The sequence below is a fragment of the Pagrus pagrus genome (genome assembly GCF_965226575.1).
Source record: "Pagrus pagrus genome assembly, chromosome: 7".
Classification (NCBI taxonomy): domain Eukaryota; kingdom Metazoa; phylum Chordata; class Actinopteri; order Spariformes; family Sparidae; genus Pagrus; species Pagrus pagrus.
In genome coordinates this window covers 22792442-22810424 of record NC_140191.1, presented here as the reverse complement: position 1 = coordinate 22810424, position 17983 = coordinate 22792442, and the positions used below count along the sequence as shown (strand labels likewise).

At 39.8% G+C, this 17983-nt stretch overlaps 1 protein-coding gene across 1 annotated transcript in view; it reads left to right on the top strand.

The window, feature by feature from the left end:
- Window positions 1–17983, top strand: part of LOC311260548 (exostosin-1a-like) — a 41440-nt gene extending 23457 nt beyond the window's left edge. Inside the window, exons 3-12 of the mRNA XM_084358516.1 lie at window positions 4325–4418; window positions 7272–7379; window positions 7558–7677; window positions 10266–10398; window positions 10997–11115; window positions 11898–11993; window positions 13105–13194; window positions 13392–13552; window positions 13674–13845; window positions 14732–17983. Of these exons, the coding sequence (XP_084214642.1) occupies window positions 4325–4418; window positions 7272–7379; window positions 7558–7677; window positions 10266–10398; window positions 10997–11115; window positions 11898–11993; window positions 13105–13194; window positions 13392–13552; window positions 13674–13845; window positions 14732–14917 (1279 nt within the window). The 3' untranslated portion in view covers window positions 14918–17983. The remainder of the gene's footprint in view (window positions 1–4324; window positions 4419–7271; window positions 7380–7557; window positions 7678–10265; window positions 10399–10996; window positions 11116–11897; window positions 11994–13104; window positions 13195–13391; window positions 13553–13673; window positions 13846–14731) is intronic.

The window sequence follows — 17983 nt, the reverse complement described above, 5'->3', positions numbered from 1 at the left end:
GTAGGTGAGCCGTGTGTATTTGTTAATGATGGACCCTATCAAAACAATCGAAACCAAAATGGCCGAATGACGTCACACCAACCAAATGCACTTTTTTACGAATTTACTGAACGACAGCATAAGTAGGCCTACATTAAAAAATCACAGTCGGTGCATTAATGCATTTACAGGAGGGATGTAATACCAGAGAATGTCTTTCTCTCTCTGCGTGTTTCTTTGCAAAGCATGTGCAATTGTCAGGTAGACTGGAGGGGTAGATCAAGGGCAGATTGTCCCCTTGTTAATGCCCTCTTGAATAGATGAAAAGATAAAAATGAAAAATGCTAAACTCGGTCACAAGATATACGTTAATATACCTGGGCGGCCCTCCCAAGTAAAGTGAATGTGTGCCCAAGCCATTACCCCTCTAAAACTCACACAAGACTTGAAAGTTATTTTTTACTTTCTCTCTCTATTTCTCCTTTACTCACATACACACACAAAGTGGTCATATAAAAGAACTTTTATATCTATGTGAAAGAACATTTCTGAAAGATGGTAGTTTCTAACCAAAGCAGAGCTGGATGGTCAGGGAATGTCAACAGTGTGGTTTGCTCTGATTGAACAGTTGGTTGAGGTTAAATCCTCAGTGAATGTGTCTGTGTCCACCACATGCCTTCTATCAGGCTGAAGCTTTGTGCAGTAGGATACATTGAATTGCAGTTTGGTTTGAAGGTTTGCATGATTTTTTTAAAGTCCAGATGATCGAGATGGCACATGATTAAACATATTTTGATATGCTTGAGGAATTCTTTTGCAATGTCAATTAGGTGTCTTTCAAAAAATGTGCTTAAAATACTCTGAAGTGGAATGATGATGCTACAGTACATCATGATGGTGCTGCACCATTTTTAAGCCTCTTGTTTGAAAATAGTTTATGTTTATATAATTAAGTGTCATTTATTCTTTATTTGGCTCCCCATTAGCTTCCAAAAAGTGGTTGCTAGTCTTCCTTGGATCCTAACCAAAGCAATTATAGAACAAATAAACAAGAATTTAAAATCACATAGTAGCAGTAAAACAAGAAAAGCAAAACAAGCCAAAGTGAATATCAGAAAATAAGTGAAATGAGTCTACATATGATACAATACCCACAAATGGAAACAAAAACAAAATTGTCACAAATATAAGGCAACAAAATGAAAATAAAAACAATCGAAACAGTTCCAAAACAACATAATAACCACAATAACATCTAAGCGAGATTCATCAGCTTGTGTTTTTTATTACTCTTTTGGTTTTGATAGACCCTTAATAGTAATTTAGTAGTAATAAGCTTCATAACAGCAGTTATTCTAGTATATTTCGTGATATAACAATAGGGAGGCGGCAAAAAAGACAAACTCAAGCTCATTTCTTTAACTGTGTGATCATTCAGTATTGAGCAGTCTGCTACTGTGAGACTGCTCTGCTCACCAGCAGCCATCTGCATGTTAGAGACCTGAAAATATGGGCAGAGGCAGGACTGAGCTCATATCATGTAGAGTTAATTACTGATATTGCCGTGAGATGCAAGGTGGGCTCCTCAATGACATCTATCCTATTTCAATGAGACAAATCTGCTGAACACCTGTATGCATGTACACTTTGAAAATATGTTGAAAATAAAATCAGAAAGTGCACACGAAGACAGGAGGTGGTTTATGAAGAGGATATTTTTAACACCAGTCCTTAACGTCTCCTCTGACATGCGGTAGCATACTGTGAGACTGCTCCTCCCCACAGGCAGCCATCTGGAAGAGTAGAGAAGAATGGAGGTATGCAGAGAGAGGAACATCTGGTCTTTTCTGAGTTTGCACTGACAGGAAACGTGATGGATGGGAGATTTACACCCAGCAAGGCCCAGAAATGGACCTATACTTTTGTTTTTATAGACCTGCAAAACGGGTCAGTTATTACACGCCTCTGGCTGGATTAGTTGTTTGTCATGCCTAATGATACCCTATCATATCTGTGATGGAGTCAGACTGATAAACACGTCGCTGTTTCATAATGGATGCACAGATCAGAGCAACATCTGTGATGCTACCTAGCCTGTGGTATTATAATTATTACGATAGCCTAATACTATATGAGCTGCGTTGATAATGGATTTCTGTGTACATTATAGTGTACTACTATAGATGACATCAAGCTTAACTGTAGCTTTATTGCTTTTTGTGGCTGTTAATCTTCCCTCACTCACTGCAGTGGTTGTTAATTGTAAATGGTATGCATGTGAAGTGGGATCCAGGCAGATATTACATAATCACCAAAGTTGATTCAACATTGCACTTTATATTTCAAGTGTTTGGTTCGTATGTAACGGTTATTTCAACAGATGGTTCCTAACAGAAATCCATCATGTGCTCTTGAACCCATCAGAGAATAAGAGCTGAAGAAAATTGGTGGTGTTTATTTGTACACCAGGAAGAACTTTGGATGTCATATAACCATGACCTACACCAGATTTGGTTTGTCAGGCCTATCAGGGTTCAGCCAAACACTTTTTCTTTGAAATCCAAATATCAAAAATCCACAGAGCTTAAAACCTGGCCAATCTGCAAACTGTGAGCAGCAGCGAGCAGTCATTTAAATGTCAAAACTAGATCCATCGACTTACAAAGACATTTGATTGTACACACATTGCTTACCCCTTCTAACCCAACAAAATGCCAGTGAGCTTTGCCAAACCTCGAGTAAAGCGAGATTAGTCAGTTTTTGCATTCAATATTGACCTGGTTAATCTCAACACTTTGCCACCACAACACTTTTATGTTAACACGTTGTGTTTTAAAGTGTTATTTTCACTCGGTACAATCATGCACTGATTATCATTTAAAAGCAAATGAGCACTTGATTTCCAGCTGGCTTGGCCTCCCGTGGTCTTTGCCGAATGAAAGGAGTCATATATGGAACCACTTGTTAGCAGATGAATTCAAAAATCCCTTGCTTGACATTTGGCAAGCACTCATTATCAAGAATGAAAGCCAGCAGATTTCAGTATGGAACATGCAGACATCTGTAGTTTATGCTTTTGAGCAATGGTTGAATGTACTGTTATTTAAAGATAGCTCAGAAAGCTGGGAATCAACTGTGCCGTTATGTTCATTCCTCTGTAGCAGTACTGTGTGTCTGCAGTGATGGTTTCAGGAAATAACACAAGTATAGTATATACCGGTCTAACACCTTTGTGGAATGCATTTTACTTGGCTTGGATTGATGCCCGTGAGGCATATTGTGGAAAAGTGTTACACTTAACATCATGATGTACGAAGAGGGAACTGCATCTGTATTGATGTTCTCTGCCGTTACCTTGTGTGCGTGACATAAAGCTGACATGTGTCTTGGCTGTGTTGTGACTGTACCGTTAAAGTGGATCAGTTGAGGCATCAGGTCTGCAGTGGGAGAGGAATTTACCTCAACACTGACACTCGGCAGTACACTTCACTTAGCAATACACTTGGAGAAAAATCACTCAGCAGTACACTTAGAGAGAGACACAGGAGATAATAAAGACAAGGTATAATAAATCTATATGCACATGTTTACAAGAAAGGAGACAGAAGAATAGGAGTACACAAATTATCGCTCACTTCTACATCCATGTTTGCATTCTTATGCAAATGTAGTCGAATTGTTTTAAATACAAGCACAAATTTGCATGAATGCTTTTATACAGTATCTCATCGAGAAATAAAATGTGCACACTTTTGAGTTTTATCTAATAACACCCAGTCCAATATATGGCAAAAAGGCAGCACACAAATGCACACTCTTTTCGTGCCCTCTCACAGGCACACATATAATATTGACACTGAAGGAATTCCAAGCAGCTCCTTAATCCAAGCAAGTGCTGACTGAGGCTTAGATTGGATGGAGGGAGTGAAGATGAGAGGAGAGATTTTGAGATGTGCAGGTGAGAGGGCAGGGGGTTTACAGATGGGTGGGGAGAAGGGAAGAGAGAGGAGTGGAGATCAAAGAATGGGATTTTCCCTGAAAGTACTTGTGCTTTCCAGGTATTCCATTGTTCACAAGAGGTTATTATTCTGTTGTGCTGTCTGTGCTGCAAAGACACTGTTTCAGGAAACCATGGCCTGGTATTTGCTGTCTTGAAGTCCTTTTTTAAGAAAAAGGATATCATTGTAATAGTAGGTTTTGCAAGGAAAAACTGTATAAACTAACAATCTTTGTGATATTCAATCAGTCAATCTTTTCCCTCTACATATGAGTGCAAAACTGTGTTGTTAAACATGTTAAATTGATCAGCTCCTGATGTATTTTCCTCTTTGCTATCATCCTACAGGTATGACTACAGAGAGATGCTGTACAACTCCACGTTCTGTCTGGTGCCTCGAGGACGCCGACTGGGATCCTTTCGTTTCTTAGAGGCTTTGCAGGTCAGTGACACATGTGCATAGGGCTGGGTTTTAAATACGGATTTTCCGATTCAAACTGATCTTCATTTGAATGATCTGATATCGATTCATTTAATCATGAGACCAATCTTTGAATAAAGCATAAAGGGTCCGAAATTAACATCCACCAAGCACCAAATGCAGGTAGATTTTCCACGCGGCAAGCACATTTCTGAAGGCTATCCACCAGACTAGCTGGTCAATGAGTCATATATTTTGAAAAAAAGAGTGTGTCTATACCATTTTTGGTGTCATTTAGGGACACGTTTCTGTCCTGTGCTGTGGTCTTCGTCAGTGTTTTACACATAACATAGAAAAAAAAAAGAAACTTTCATTTGAATGCACCATGTAGTCCTACATGGTGCATTCAAATGAAAGTTTCTTTTTTTTTTCTTCTTTCTTTCTTTTTCTTTGTTGCTATACCTGGGCCTACATCTGTCATTACTGTCTTGTTTTTAATTCACCGGCAAATGGAACCTTGTGAATTGGATATGAATCAGTTTGGGAAATCAGTGGCAGTACCCAGCTCTGCACGTACAGATGTTGCTCATTATTGCTAGGCGTAGGTGTTAGTGAAGCGGAATAAGTTACTGTAGGTGCATTATGGCAACTCAGAAGTTCGATTAGGCTCTGCTACATCTGAAATCTCCATCTCCAAGGTTTTTGGAATAACAGTAGGTAGAACAGCACACATACAACAGGATCTGGTCCTGATTAACTCCAATCCCACAAATTCTTGTGCGATTGGGTTCATTTTGGCAGTGGAATGTAATGACTAAATACAAGTTGAACTGATTCAAGAAGTCTTGTAATGCATCAGCACTGAAGCTATAGCGACCAAACAATAAAGCCATTAATCAGTGGTTTAGAATGGAAAAAGTGATGTAGAGAGTTACTCCCAGTAGCTCTCTCACCCGCTGTGTTGATGCAGCTGCTTCTGACTCAGTGTATTCAATGCCCTCTTTTCTGACTTGTTTTTTCGTCTTTGCAGTTGTTTTTTGGTTTTATGATCGTGTCTGCTGCCAACATGTCAGGCTGACCTGAACTGCTAGTATTTGCAGACATTGAAAATTGAAAAAACGGTTCATTACATCTTGAATACACATGTGCTTCCAGTATGGCTATACTGTCTGTTTGTTTAATCAATGCTTTATCTGTATAGCCTAAATATGCTATAGAATGTGTCGTTATACAGGTAAGTACTTTGTGACAAGAATTGGTTGGAATAATTTGAATACCTTTCATTTCGAAAAGCCTTGTAAATGCCCTTTTGCCTTCACACACAGACACTTGGGTACCAGTATGACATTATGTTCACATGTAAAGTATTCTTGTATTGTAGTTAATATGTATGGTAGAGTTATCATTCATTTGGCTGTTTTTCTCCACCACTAATTTATTGTAAAATGAGTGCAACAGTGGCAAAAAGTCATTATTGGTGTATTGGTGTGAGGAAACTTACAACATGACTTGATTTTTTTTCATGTGTGTGTTATGACAAGTACTAAAGTCCTGGGGAACACGGCAGAGGAATAGTCAGGGAAGAGAATGATTTTCGAGAAAGCAGAATAAGAATGATGACTTCTCAGTTTACAGTGACTCTTTACTGACTGGAATGGGAAGATAATTGCACCACAGGGGAGTCCGTAGTGAGGCGAGGTGATACAGTGGACTGACGGCCAGGTGAAGAAAGCAGAGCAGCTGCAGTTGAGGTAGCGTGCAAAGGTTGGCTGGAGTGCAAGGCTCGACCACAGCCTGGAGGTATTAGTGCGAATTTCCATTCACAGCTTTATGCAGGATTCCAGAAGTTGAGGAGGGCAGGTGGACACCGGAGAATTTGGGGAAGTTGAAGGCAAAGCATGAAGCAGTGAAGTAGTTGAGAATGGAGATGTTGTTGTTGGTGGAGGAGGGTTTGACTGATTTGGCAGGTGATGTAGAGCGCAAACCTGTGGGATCAGGTTGTCCAATGCAGGTGCCATGGCGAGCAGCAGGCTGGAGTCATATTGAGGTTATCTCTTACACACGTGTTTGCAGAATGTAGGGAGTTCATGGCAGTGAGACTTATTAATGAATGTTTGTTCTACATGTGTGTGCAATGTGAGGAGATGGGAGAGGATTGAGCTTCAGTGATTGCTGTGTGAGAGCAGATAGGTAGGGTAAGCATGGGAGCATTTCAGCAGATTGCTGCCTTTGCTAATGACACCGAAGAGATTAGACGAGCACTGCAGCACTCTGATGTGGAAGTGTTTGTGCCTGCGCATGCATGTGTGGTGTCCGAGGTCAATCAGTGAATGGGATTCCTCTTAACAGATTATAGGGACGGTCACTGATGGCAGGACACTGCATGTTTGCAAACACACAAAGAGGTGAATGGATTCACAAGGGCATACACGCAAACATACATTTACACTTCAGTACCATTCATTGATCTCTCAGACACAGGGGTTAATGTTAATGAGTGTTTTGAAGTGCATCCTTTCAGCTCAACATATAACGCTCATTTTATGAAGCCACACTGCCTAGTCACTTTGAAAGTTAGTCATCAGGGAACTGCAGTAGTTCTGTAGTTATGGAAATGTGCTGGAAGATGAGTCGCCCCCATTGGTTAAATTGCCTGATATGATTGCTTGGGAAATGGACCTTGTACAGTAATGGCATTGGTTCGTAGAGCATAAGCCATTTAGTTATATGTTTCAGTTTTCTCTTCTTTTCCAGTCTCTGTTTTATTGCCTGTAGATAAAGATACACACACGTAACACATTCATCTCATTAACCAACAGTGTATTTCGTGTGTGTGTGTCTGTATGTTGGTGGTGTTGTGTATTACTCTCGCAGGCCGCCTGTGTGCCAGTGATGCTGAGTAATGGCTGGGAGCTTCCCTTCTCAGAGATCATCGACTGGAATACAGCAGCTGTGATCGGGGACGAAAGGCTGCTGTTACAGGTAGACACTTCCTCACTCAAAAGTTCAGTCAACACTTTGATAGAAAAAAGAAAAAAGTCAACTAGTTATGTCCTGATTCTTGAATTTGAACCAGTGTCTTCTACAGCTACTTTATGCCACTTTTGCACTGATTTGGCTAATTTAAGTATTTGTTAACATGTGCTTTCTGCTGTCTCAGATCCCTTCAACAGTGCGCTCCATCCACCAGGATCAGATTCTGTCCCTGAGACAGCAGACCCAGTTCCTATGGGAGGCTTACTTCAACTCTGTGGAGAAGATCGTACTGACCACACTGGAGGTACAGACCTTCATGTTCATATATAAACTACAGTGCACACCACATGCAAGTATTGACGTACACATGCATATAAGGGCTGTGTAATATTTAATTATATGTAACATGTCTTGTCGCATTATATTATAAACTGTTGAACTGTTTTCATTCAAAAGCTAATGTTCAGGATTTGCTCGTTTGTGTCAGTATTTCTACACTTCATAACAGTACCACCTGATCATCTATTAATACATCTTCTTATGTAACTCAAAATGTAACTACTCCAGTTTTCCACTCGTCTAAAAACAACAGTAGATGCTTGGACACAAATACACAGAAGCGTAAAAATACAAATAGAACGTAAATCCATCCATTCATTTTTTTTTTTCATATTATTTTTGAAGCACATAATTCTGTCCATCTCACTTATTGACTCTGTACCAACAAGCTTACAAGTGCAGGCTCCAGTTGGAGACATAATGTCCACGATAAAGCTGCTCCAGACTAGATTGAAAACCGAGAGGGATGATATATATTGTTAAATGCTGCTGTCATGTTTTTGAGGCTGTTTCTTGCCGTGGCTTGGCAATCAATCATGTCAGTAGTTTGTTCCTGTCAGAGTCTATTTATCTGTATTCTTTCTGGTGAGTAGCAGGCTACCATACTGCTCCGGGGCTAGAATTACAAACAAGCAAAGATGAGAGCAGGGAGGAATGAAAAAGGATAAGCGAGCAAGACAACAGGCAGGACGTGTAAGGCTGGCTGTGAGTAAGGCAGGAGTTTTCACTGCACCTCAGAGTCATGCGTGTGTGCATCCCCAAATTCACCATCCACTATCAACACTCCCTGCAGTGGACCTCTAAATTATGGCTGGTAATGGCAGGCAAAGAGGATAAATGTATCAGGATGTTTATTTTGTTTGATGGATGTCTGAATCTTCATTTTTCAGTTTAAAGCACGTATTACATACCTAGACATACTGCAGATTTTCAGTTGTGCCACATGTAAGCCTTACTGCTGACTGCAGTTTACACTATTGGTTGCTGTCCTTAGATAGTGTTACAGACGCCTGGTCCCAAGAGGTAGGAAGTGAGGGAGGCAGGGCTGGGATTTCTCTGTCAGCAGGGTAAAGTTACAGCCCCAAGAAGCTGATCTTCGATTTGTTTACACTCTCAGTATCTTAACCCTGTTCCAACACATACCATAGTACAAGAATGGTAAGGGCTCAGTGTTTGGGCTTAAGATTGTATCTATTAGTGAGCTACTGTTAACATGAGATTGAAGATATTTTGCTGTAAACAAGGTGCACCTCAAGAATGTGTTTATAACCACAGTATCCTACAGAGGTAAACAGGGTTTTCTTTGCTCTGTAGCTATCCCATAGCTCCAGAGAATGCTCAATATTTTATTAAGGTATCATCTCGCTGTATCAGAGTCTTCTTAGAGCGGGGGAGGAGTGGGAAGCAGATGATGCTGTCGGTCTGTAAAGCCCACTCACACACTGTATGTGATATTGGGCTGCACAAACAATTGAATTTGTAAATTTGTGTTTGGGGTATGGAACAGCTGATGACAGCCTACTTTATTTAAAAAAACAGAAGTGATGATACCGTATAAATTTTATTCTCACTCAAATGAAACAGCATAACTTAAATGATAAACATTTTGATTACCCATGATAGAAAATGAAATGCTAATGAGTATAATGGCTTATGAAATTAAGAAAACTATAAGCAGAAGGAAAGAAACTCCTTAATAGCTGCTTGTGTTTTATGAGAATTTCCCCCAATTCTCAGATTTTAAGTCAAGCCAGAGTAATTGAATTTAAGTCATAATTGTCAATTTCAATTGATTTATGTTTGGTTTTTCTCAGAAAAGAAAGCAGCTGTTTATTGCCTCATTTTGTATGCAGATTAGCCTTGCTTGATGAGATTCAGGGACTTGAAAAGAACAAGCATTGTTCCTTGAAAATGAATATGTTTCCTTATTTATTTCATTTCAGTAATGTCATGCTTTACTTAAAAAATGTCAATTTCTACATAATGTTTTTTTTTTACTTTGTTACTGTAAGAAGTATTTCAAATTCAGTGGTCAGTGATAGCTGTAGTTCAGCTAATACGGTGATGTGGATCAATCTAAATAGAGTGGCAAATGTACAAAATATATACATCACAACCCAAAATAAGCTGCCCAAAAGAAAACAGTGCAAGGAGAATTAAATGATAGGCCATTAATATGTTGTTCATGAGAAGACATGAACAACATAATGAAAAACACTCATTTGTAGGGCAGATTGGAACTCATTGTCTCAGTTGTTACTTTGGGAAATGCCAGAGAATCTGTCTGCAATCCGTTTCCAAGCAGCATGTAAGACTGGAATAATTATTGCTTAATTTGAAGTGAATGGACATGGCCCATCTTAGCTGAAGCTAATTTCCTGCTTATGTCTTAGAGATAATTCACTTGTAGTTGTACAAGAACTGTATTTTGGTCTTGTGATCCTTTTTTGTCACACAGGAACAAGGAGTATCTTGGACATTTGATTGATATTAACCTAATGCAATCAACAGACTGCTTCACAGAAAATCCATTCTTCTCCCCTATCTATGCAGATCATCCAGGACCGGGTATTGCAGCACACCTCGAGGAGCAACCTCATGTGGAACAGTCTGCCCGGAGGCCTTTTCACCCTGCCACAGTACTCAACATACCTGGGAGAATTCCCCTTCTACTACGCTAAGCTGGGTCAGTTAATTATTCATGCACATGCTGCTATATGCTAAGAAGCGCATTAATGTCACACCCTAAGGTTTAATAGACTGATTTTTACACAACATGAAAACAGCTGGTGTGTGGCAGCTGCTGAAACCTCCATAAACTAACGTGAATCTGTGACATTGCCACAAGTTATGCAGAGTGTCTTTATTTATTCATGATTTGTCACAGAGAAGCTCACCAATTAGACCTGCCATGTTGTATTCGTGCTTGGTTAATTGGCCAGATATGCAGCTTGTTGCTGACATTGGGATTTGGTTAGCTGGCACCTTTTCCTCCCAAAGCCTAATTAGACCTTTTCAGTCACACGGGACGCCAAGTAAACACAGCTTGAAGTAAACAAGCACAAATTAAGAGAGACTCAAAGCTGTCAAAGAGGTATTACTTGTAGATGAGAGTCTACATATAGAATATGCTGTATAACTGCAGGCTTAGTGGAGTTCCATGTTTAAGTGATTGCACTGGGTGACAGACGGTGATTCAGAAGATCATTGTCATGCTTGAAATCTTACCTGGCAGATTTGACTTGCTTCTTTTCTTACATTTGATGTGTCTCGGCTGTTTTCAGGTATTAAGCCCTACCCTAAGTTTACAGCGATCGTTCACGTGGTGACACCACTGGTCTCCCAGTCCCAGCCAGTCATGAAGCTGCTCGTGGCAGTGGCCAAATCCCAACACTGTGCTCAGGTAACTCAAAACTTAAGATACTACATTACATTACACGCCTTACATCATATTTATCTGATTAGGAACTAAGAGTTTCGTACATAGTGTTTTAAGACAAACAAAAAGCAAAGTGGACAAAGGTCTGTTTCTCTCTGTCATCTCTCAGGTTTATCACATTACTAAAGTGTTGACTTTAAACTGCCTTTGAATGTCAGTATTTTAGTCATGCTGGACATAAAGGGAGGTTGTCTAAATAATTTCCAACCTTTACTGCCATAACAGATCCACCCTGACACTCCTTTCTGCAGAGGCTACTTCAAAACTAATGCACACTGTAGTTACGTGTCCTTCATCCATGGATATTACTGAACATTATTCTGGCATTTTGTAAATATCACCAAAAATGTGAATTTAGTTCCTGGACTTGAAAATGGTATGGCTACCATGTAGGTGTCGGCACACTTTGTTTTAAAATATTAAAGTGATACAGTGTTATCGTCATATAATGCAGGTGGTGTGACAGCTCTGAAAATAGACCTGCAGTAGCATGAGAAAGTTGTTATTGTGTCTTTCACATAATTGCAAAGTGAATAGAAATAGGGTGTTATTATTGTGTGAATTGAAATGGGCCTTATTGTGGGTTTTTTTGTGTCTACATATATTGTCTGACAAGGATTGTCAAACATTAATAGAACTATTTTAACATATTTCTCGTTAGCTGCACATACATAGCTTTGTGCATGAGGATGAGCATCTTGTGTTTAGAATAATGACTATGCTTTACCTGTTTTCCTTTTGTGCAGGTGATAGTTTTGTGGAACTGTGACAAGCCCCTTCCTGCCAAGCACCGCTGGCCTCCCACCTCAGTCCCTGTGATTGTTATAGAAGGCGAAAGCAAGGTAAAAAAAACACAAAACCTTATACTACTTTTCTCATTAGGCAGTGTTACTGCAGCCATTTCAAATGTCGGAAGCCTTCAGTTGAATCCAATTTAAAATGTGAAATGTAAAACTGCAGGCACCCCAAAGTTTGTCACAAAGTGCTTAAAGCGTTCAAAGTCCATGATGTTTCCAGTCCACTTCTAGGTGGCTTTAAAAACTAGCACTTTCCTTTTCGTTTCTTTTTAAATTGGCAATAACAGATATTGAGTTTTTACTTTTCTTTACTGAAAAATATTTCTTAGCTTAGATTGGGAAATAGTTGATGTGATAGAAACCGTGGACTGTTTCTTCATATAAACCCACAATTATGTGTCTTAACCTGTCTTAATATGGATAACTTGGTGTAATAATGGCTATATATTGTCATGAAAGAGTGCCTCACATTGTCCAAAACGTGCCCATCAGCTTAAAAATACTGTACATTTACTGACTATTAAGCATAATAAAGAAGTATTTGCCCCTGGGGTCTCAAACATATAAGGTGTAGGGGACTAACATTGAAGTGTCAATGTGTTCAAGTGTTTGTTTCTTAGCCCCAGCCCTGTAGGTTGAATGTAGATGTTGCTAACAAGGTTGTTGTTGTCAGGGATGGAAAACTTTACACAATATTTCCCCAAATTACTGGCATTTAGATCAGTGTGCACATACTTCTAAAATTGGAACCCACATTATAAGCACTTGTAATACAGTAATTTGCATAGATACATGCCAAAAAGCCGAGGCAGCAGGGCTCATCAGGGAGGGAAATGCACTCCAGTGCTTGTAGATTTATATCTGTGCTTTTAGCTCATCAGTGAAATGCTATATTTCTGCTGTCACTGGTGTTATGTCAGCTTGTATATTTGGCTGACTCTGCTGTTAGTGCTGCAAGATGAAACGACTCTGTAGCACACATAGACATGAAGAAACTGGTAGTGCTGCTTGTCAGACAGATGCACCTCGCTTGTGCACATACAGGCCTTGTTTATACACTGATGGTTGCTGTTGAGCTCCATTGTAAAACTACTACTGCTCTCTTTTAGCAAGCAATCTCATTTTGCATGTGTTTATGTTTTGCATGTCATACCAGGTGATAAGCAGTCGTTTTCTGCCCTATGACACCATCCCCACTGATGCTGTACTCAGTCTGGATGAGGACACCGTGCTCTCCACCACAGAGGTCAGTGTACCAGAAACTACAGCAAACATTTAAAGAATTTTTAATCAAGGGTACACGCTTCAGATGTTTTGTTAATAATTGTATAATGGCTTTTATTTAACTATAAATCTCTTGAATACGGTTTCCTGGAATTCTCTGCTCCTGGTTTCATGACCTCATCTCTCCCCTCTCTCTCTTTATTTCTCTCTGATCTCCAGGTGGACTTTGCCTTCACAGTGTGGCAGAGTTTCCCAGACCGCATTGTTGGTTACCCAGCCCGCAGCCACTTCTGGGATAGCAACAAGGAGCGGTGGGGCTACACATCCAAATGGACCAACGACTACTCCATGGTGCTGACCGGGGCCGCCATCTATCACAAGTACTGACACATGACTGATTTTACTCCTGTCTGCTTCTCTGTTGTACTACACTCCTTTCCAATTCTGTTTTCAATTAGTTCATTACTGACACAATTCACTCTCGCTCATGTCCTCCTGTAGATACTACCACTACTTGTACACCACCTACCTTCCAGCCAGTCTGAAGACCATGGTTGACCAGATGTCAAACTGCGAGGACATTCTGATGAATTTTTTGGTGTCCTCCGTATCTAAACTACCACCTATCAAGGTCACCCAGAAGAAACAATATAAGGAGACCATGATGGGACAGGTGAGGCAGAATATTTATCCTGTTAAACTAGTTCATTTAATTTTATGCCTGAAGGTAGAACAGGCACTGTGTTGGGGATTTTAGTTGACTTGTACAGTGTTTTATCATTGAGGGACCACTAGTGACCCTATTCTAAAAAGAAGCAATACATTGAATGATGGCATAATCAGGATAGTAAAAAGGTCATGATAAGTAAAAGTTCTCTTCCCCATGAAAAATACAAAGTAGTGGGTCTGTCTCTACTTGAAGAAGGTACATTTTGGTTGTTCTTTCATTCATGGTTTGAAAATGAATGCAAGTGCACTGAATAGATGTGTGGAGGTAAATGGCAAATTTCAATGGCAACTTAACACATAAGCCCCTATTAAACATGCAGTCTATTTATTTTATATTTACCATTTCCTGTGTGAGGAAGCTATTCAAACTTTCTCTTTAGGAGAAAACACTCCTTACACCAGCAATATCCAGCAAAGTGATTTTGCTCTTCTCACAAATTCTGCTTGCTTCTATTTTAAACCTGTCAACACCTGCTATTAAACTGTAAAAAAAAGCAAATTTTTATTAATTCTTCACAATGATACTTAGTGTTGAACAGTCAGCGACCCATGTTTTTCCTGATTATTGAAGAGCCTGCTGGCCTTTAGACACATTGTGCCACTTAAACCCTAATAGTGTTAGCTGTTAAACTGACCGTTAGTCTTTTGTAAATTTGAATTGAAATGAGTTTTCCTGCAATATGGCCTTCAATAAATAAAAAACTCATGAATAATTACAATAGGCTGTGAAAGGTCAGAGTAATTTATGATGCATTATTCATTTTGTCGGTCTCTCTCTTCCATGCACTCCCCCTTTCTCTCCCTGTTCTCTCACCACCTCTCATCCCCAGAGCTCCCGGGCGTCTCGCTGGGCCGACCCGGACCATTTTGCCCAGCGTCAGACCTGCATGAACAAGTTTGCCAGCTGGTTTGGCACCATGCCCCTGGTCCACTCTCAGATGAGGCTGGACCCTGTCCTGTTCAAAGACCAGGTGTCCATACTGCGGAAGAAGTACAGGGATATTGAGAGGCTATAACCCTCCAGAGCCCCCCCGCTCCCTGGACACAACAAAGGCAGAGCGAGGGGGCGTACACGTAGAGAAACTCAGAGCCTTTCCGTGATCGCGTGGATGGATCAGTGGAGGAGCACATGAGATTGGGTACAGGAGGAAAAGAAACTAGAACAGATGTGGAGGACACCACATTCATTGGTCTCCATCATTTCTCCTCTCCGCCCTTTCTCTGGTGTATATTAGGGGATAGTTGAACACACACGTCCCACTACATACACTGACAACCACCGACTGAAGGACACCTGAGGGCTTAAAGACTGCTCCACTTTGAACAGAAGTGGACAAAGTCATGGAGGTGGAAATCATAGCTTGCTGCTTCAGTGTCCCAACAGTGGCAAACCACTCCTGACTCTAACCCACTCTGTACACTCTGCACAGGTTCCTGAAAGTTTTTGCTGACAGAATATTATTGATAATTATGTCTATGAAGAGGATAACACTATTTTGGATTGTGTTTAGCTATTTTTTTTATACCATGAATGAATGGCCAGCACTACTCTCTCTGTATTGTCTTAATTCAAACCAATGGCAGGGCGAGTAAAGAGAGGAACGACAGCCCCTCGACCACAGACAAGTTCTGATCGTTGACATTCACAGTGCCTCAAGTTTATCTAATGGCGTTGGGATCTGGGTGTCTGGGAAAAAGACATTGATGTTGCTGCTTTCTGTGTTTTTTGTTTTATTTTTAAATTTGCGATTTACTCTAAAATTGATTGATAATGGATCTTGTAGTAAATCCTTCAGGTCAGCATTCACATTGCTCGCTGAAAGTTTATTTATAGTCAAGTGACAAACACAATTGTCATTATGTGCCATTCTGAACATTTTGTCCTTGTAAAACCATAATGATCTGACACAACTAGCAAGATTTCACTAAATTTGTTACGTGGGAATGGATATCCACAGGAACTGAACAAAATTCAATGGAATTTGCCATTTTAAGTCTTCTTCATGTCTCTTTTTTCATTCTATGAGCTTATACAACTAGCTAGAATTAGTACTTGAATGTGCGCTGGCCTGAAGAACGGTGGCAGATCTTAAGAAATGCGTCTGTTAATGGAGGCTGAGCTTGCCAGTCGAGCCAACCAATGGTCTGTTTGAAACACAAACCACTGTGTAAACCAGGAAATGGATCTTTGTCGGCTTCGTTAGCAGGAGATATTTATGTATGGTTATTGTCTCTATGCCAGAGACCCAATTTCATTTTGTCCAGTGACAAGTTTGGCAGTTGGAGAGGCTGACAAGTACTTAACATGGGCTAACGGTGCTTTAATCTGACCGCATCAAACAGTGCTTGATGCCATCACAGTTGGCATCATACTAAATGAACTTCTGTATTACTTCCAGATTGTTATGGACAAATATGACCAGATTGAAAAGTTGTTGAAAAGCAAAGGGAAGAAATTGGCAACTTTGGGGAGATATGCTCTATTATGTAATTATCCTCATTTGCGGTATTTTTCCAACATAAATGCATGTAATTATAGAAACCTTTCACTCTCCAGTATATTTGCAGAATGCCAATTTGTATCTCTGATAATCACAGATAATTACTTTCATCTCTGAGAGTTTCAAATTGGCAATGAGCTGTTGTGCGGGGGCCTCTTTCAAGACACAACTGTAAAACCCGGATGTCCAAGTATGTTCCACAATTCTGTGTCTCGTGAATGACATCTTGATCTGTGTCTATATGTTATTCTTCTCAATCCAGACACCCATCCTATTCACTGCACATCTGTTATGAATGCCAAGTGTCAGTGGAACATGGAATTGGGTTCCTGCAGATGAAACAGTAGGATAATTAACTTAACTGTTTGGTTCCTGTAACAATCACGCTTCATGTTAGTTTTGCATTGATATCTCATATCAGCTCATCTGAAAACATAATGTGATGAATCTAGAATGTGCACCTGTGTTTTTAAATCACTGTGCATCATCAACACAAAGTTTATCTGTCCATGTAGTATCCCTGTGAAGCCAGCAGCATTTCTATAGGAACCTAACCACACCTGCCCCAACGCCTCCTTTGGTAGCTTCCCCTTCATTTTTGTGGAAGATAAATTGTTATTTTGGTAAGCTTCACCGTTCTGTACTCTCCACACCCAATATGTGCCAATAGATCATATATGATTTTGTTTTTATATTTTTTAATTTGATATGAGGAATGCCATGCATTTCCATATTATTTGGTTCATTAAAAGTATATCTTGTCTGTATAAGAAAGATGTGTGTGAGAGCGAGAGGGAGGGGGAAAGGAAGGAAAGAGGGTGTGTATGTGTGAGAGACTCAGCAGAGAAGGGTGCTGCATGGTATTTTACACTTCTGAGAATGTGCTATCAGCTTGACAGCAAATAAACAATCCTAGTATTACTAAACACAGCGCTATCAAGACAACTGAATATGGTCGTAAACATAAATCACTTTTCAGAAATGAACTTGGTGCAATATTTAAGATGACATTTTCTCTATCTTTTTCTCTTTTGCTTCCGTACGTTGTTTCAGAGGGCAGGGGGTTATGTATTGATGTGCCTTCAGAAGAAATACACTTAAGGTTTTTTCCCCATCTGCCTGAAAACAGGTTTTCATTTCATTGTCGGTTATTTTTTGCTTTCTTTATCAATATCCAGTAACGGCTCCCTAAATAACATTGTTTAACACTGGAATGCTACTAAGAATTATCACCGCACATTTGATACTGAAATTCCTGCCTTTTTGTTGTAGGAACTTTTTTGTCTCACGTACTGCCGTGTATTACCATACTTGTGAGGACCAAATAGAGGGCCCCTCTTCCAGGTTGTCACAAGTATAGTAATACATGTAACACACTCTTAATTCTCCCATACACAGTATTTATCAGACAGGATTGTGTCTCGACTGAATCTCTGCGTGGTTCCTTCACTTTCTTCCGTAACTGCAGACCTAATTTTATAGAGATTAAAATGGAAAGATAGAGGAAAAATCACAATTTTGTAAAAGAATTTTATAAAAATAAAACAAAAAAAATCAGGAAATAAAATGTTTGATATAAAA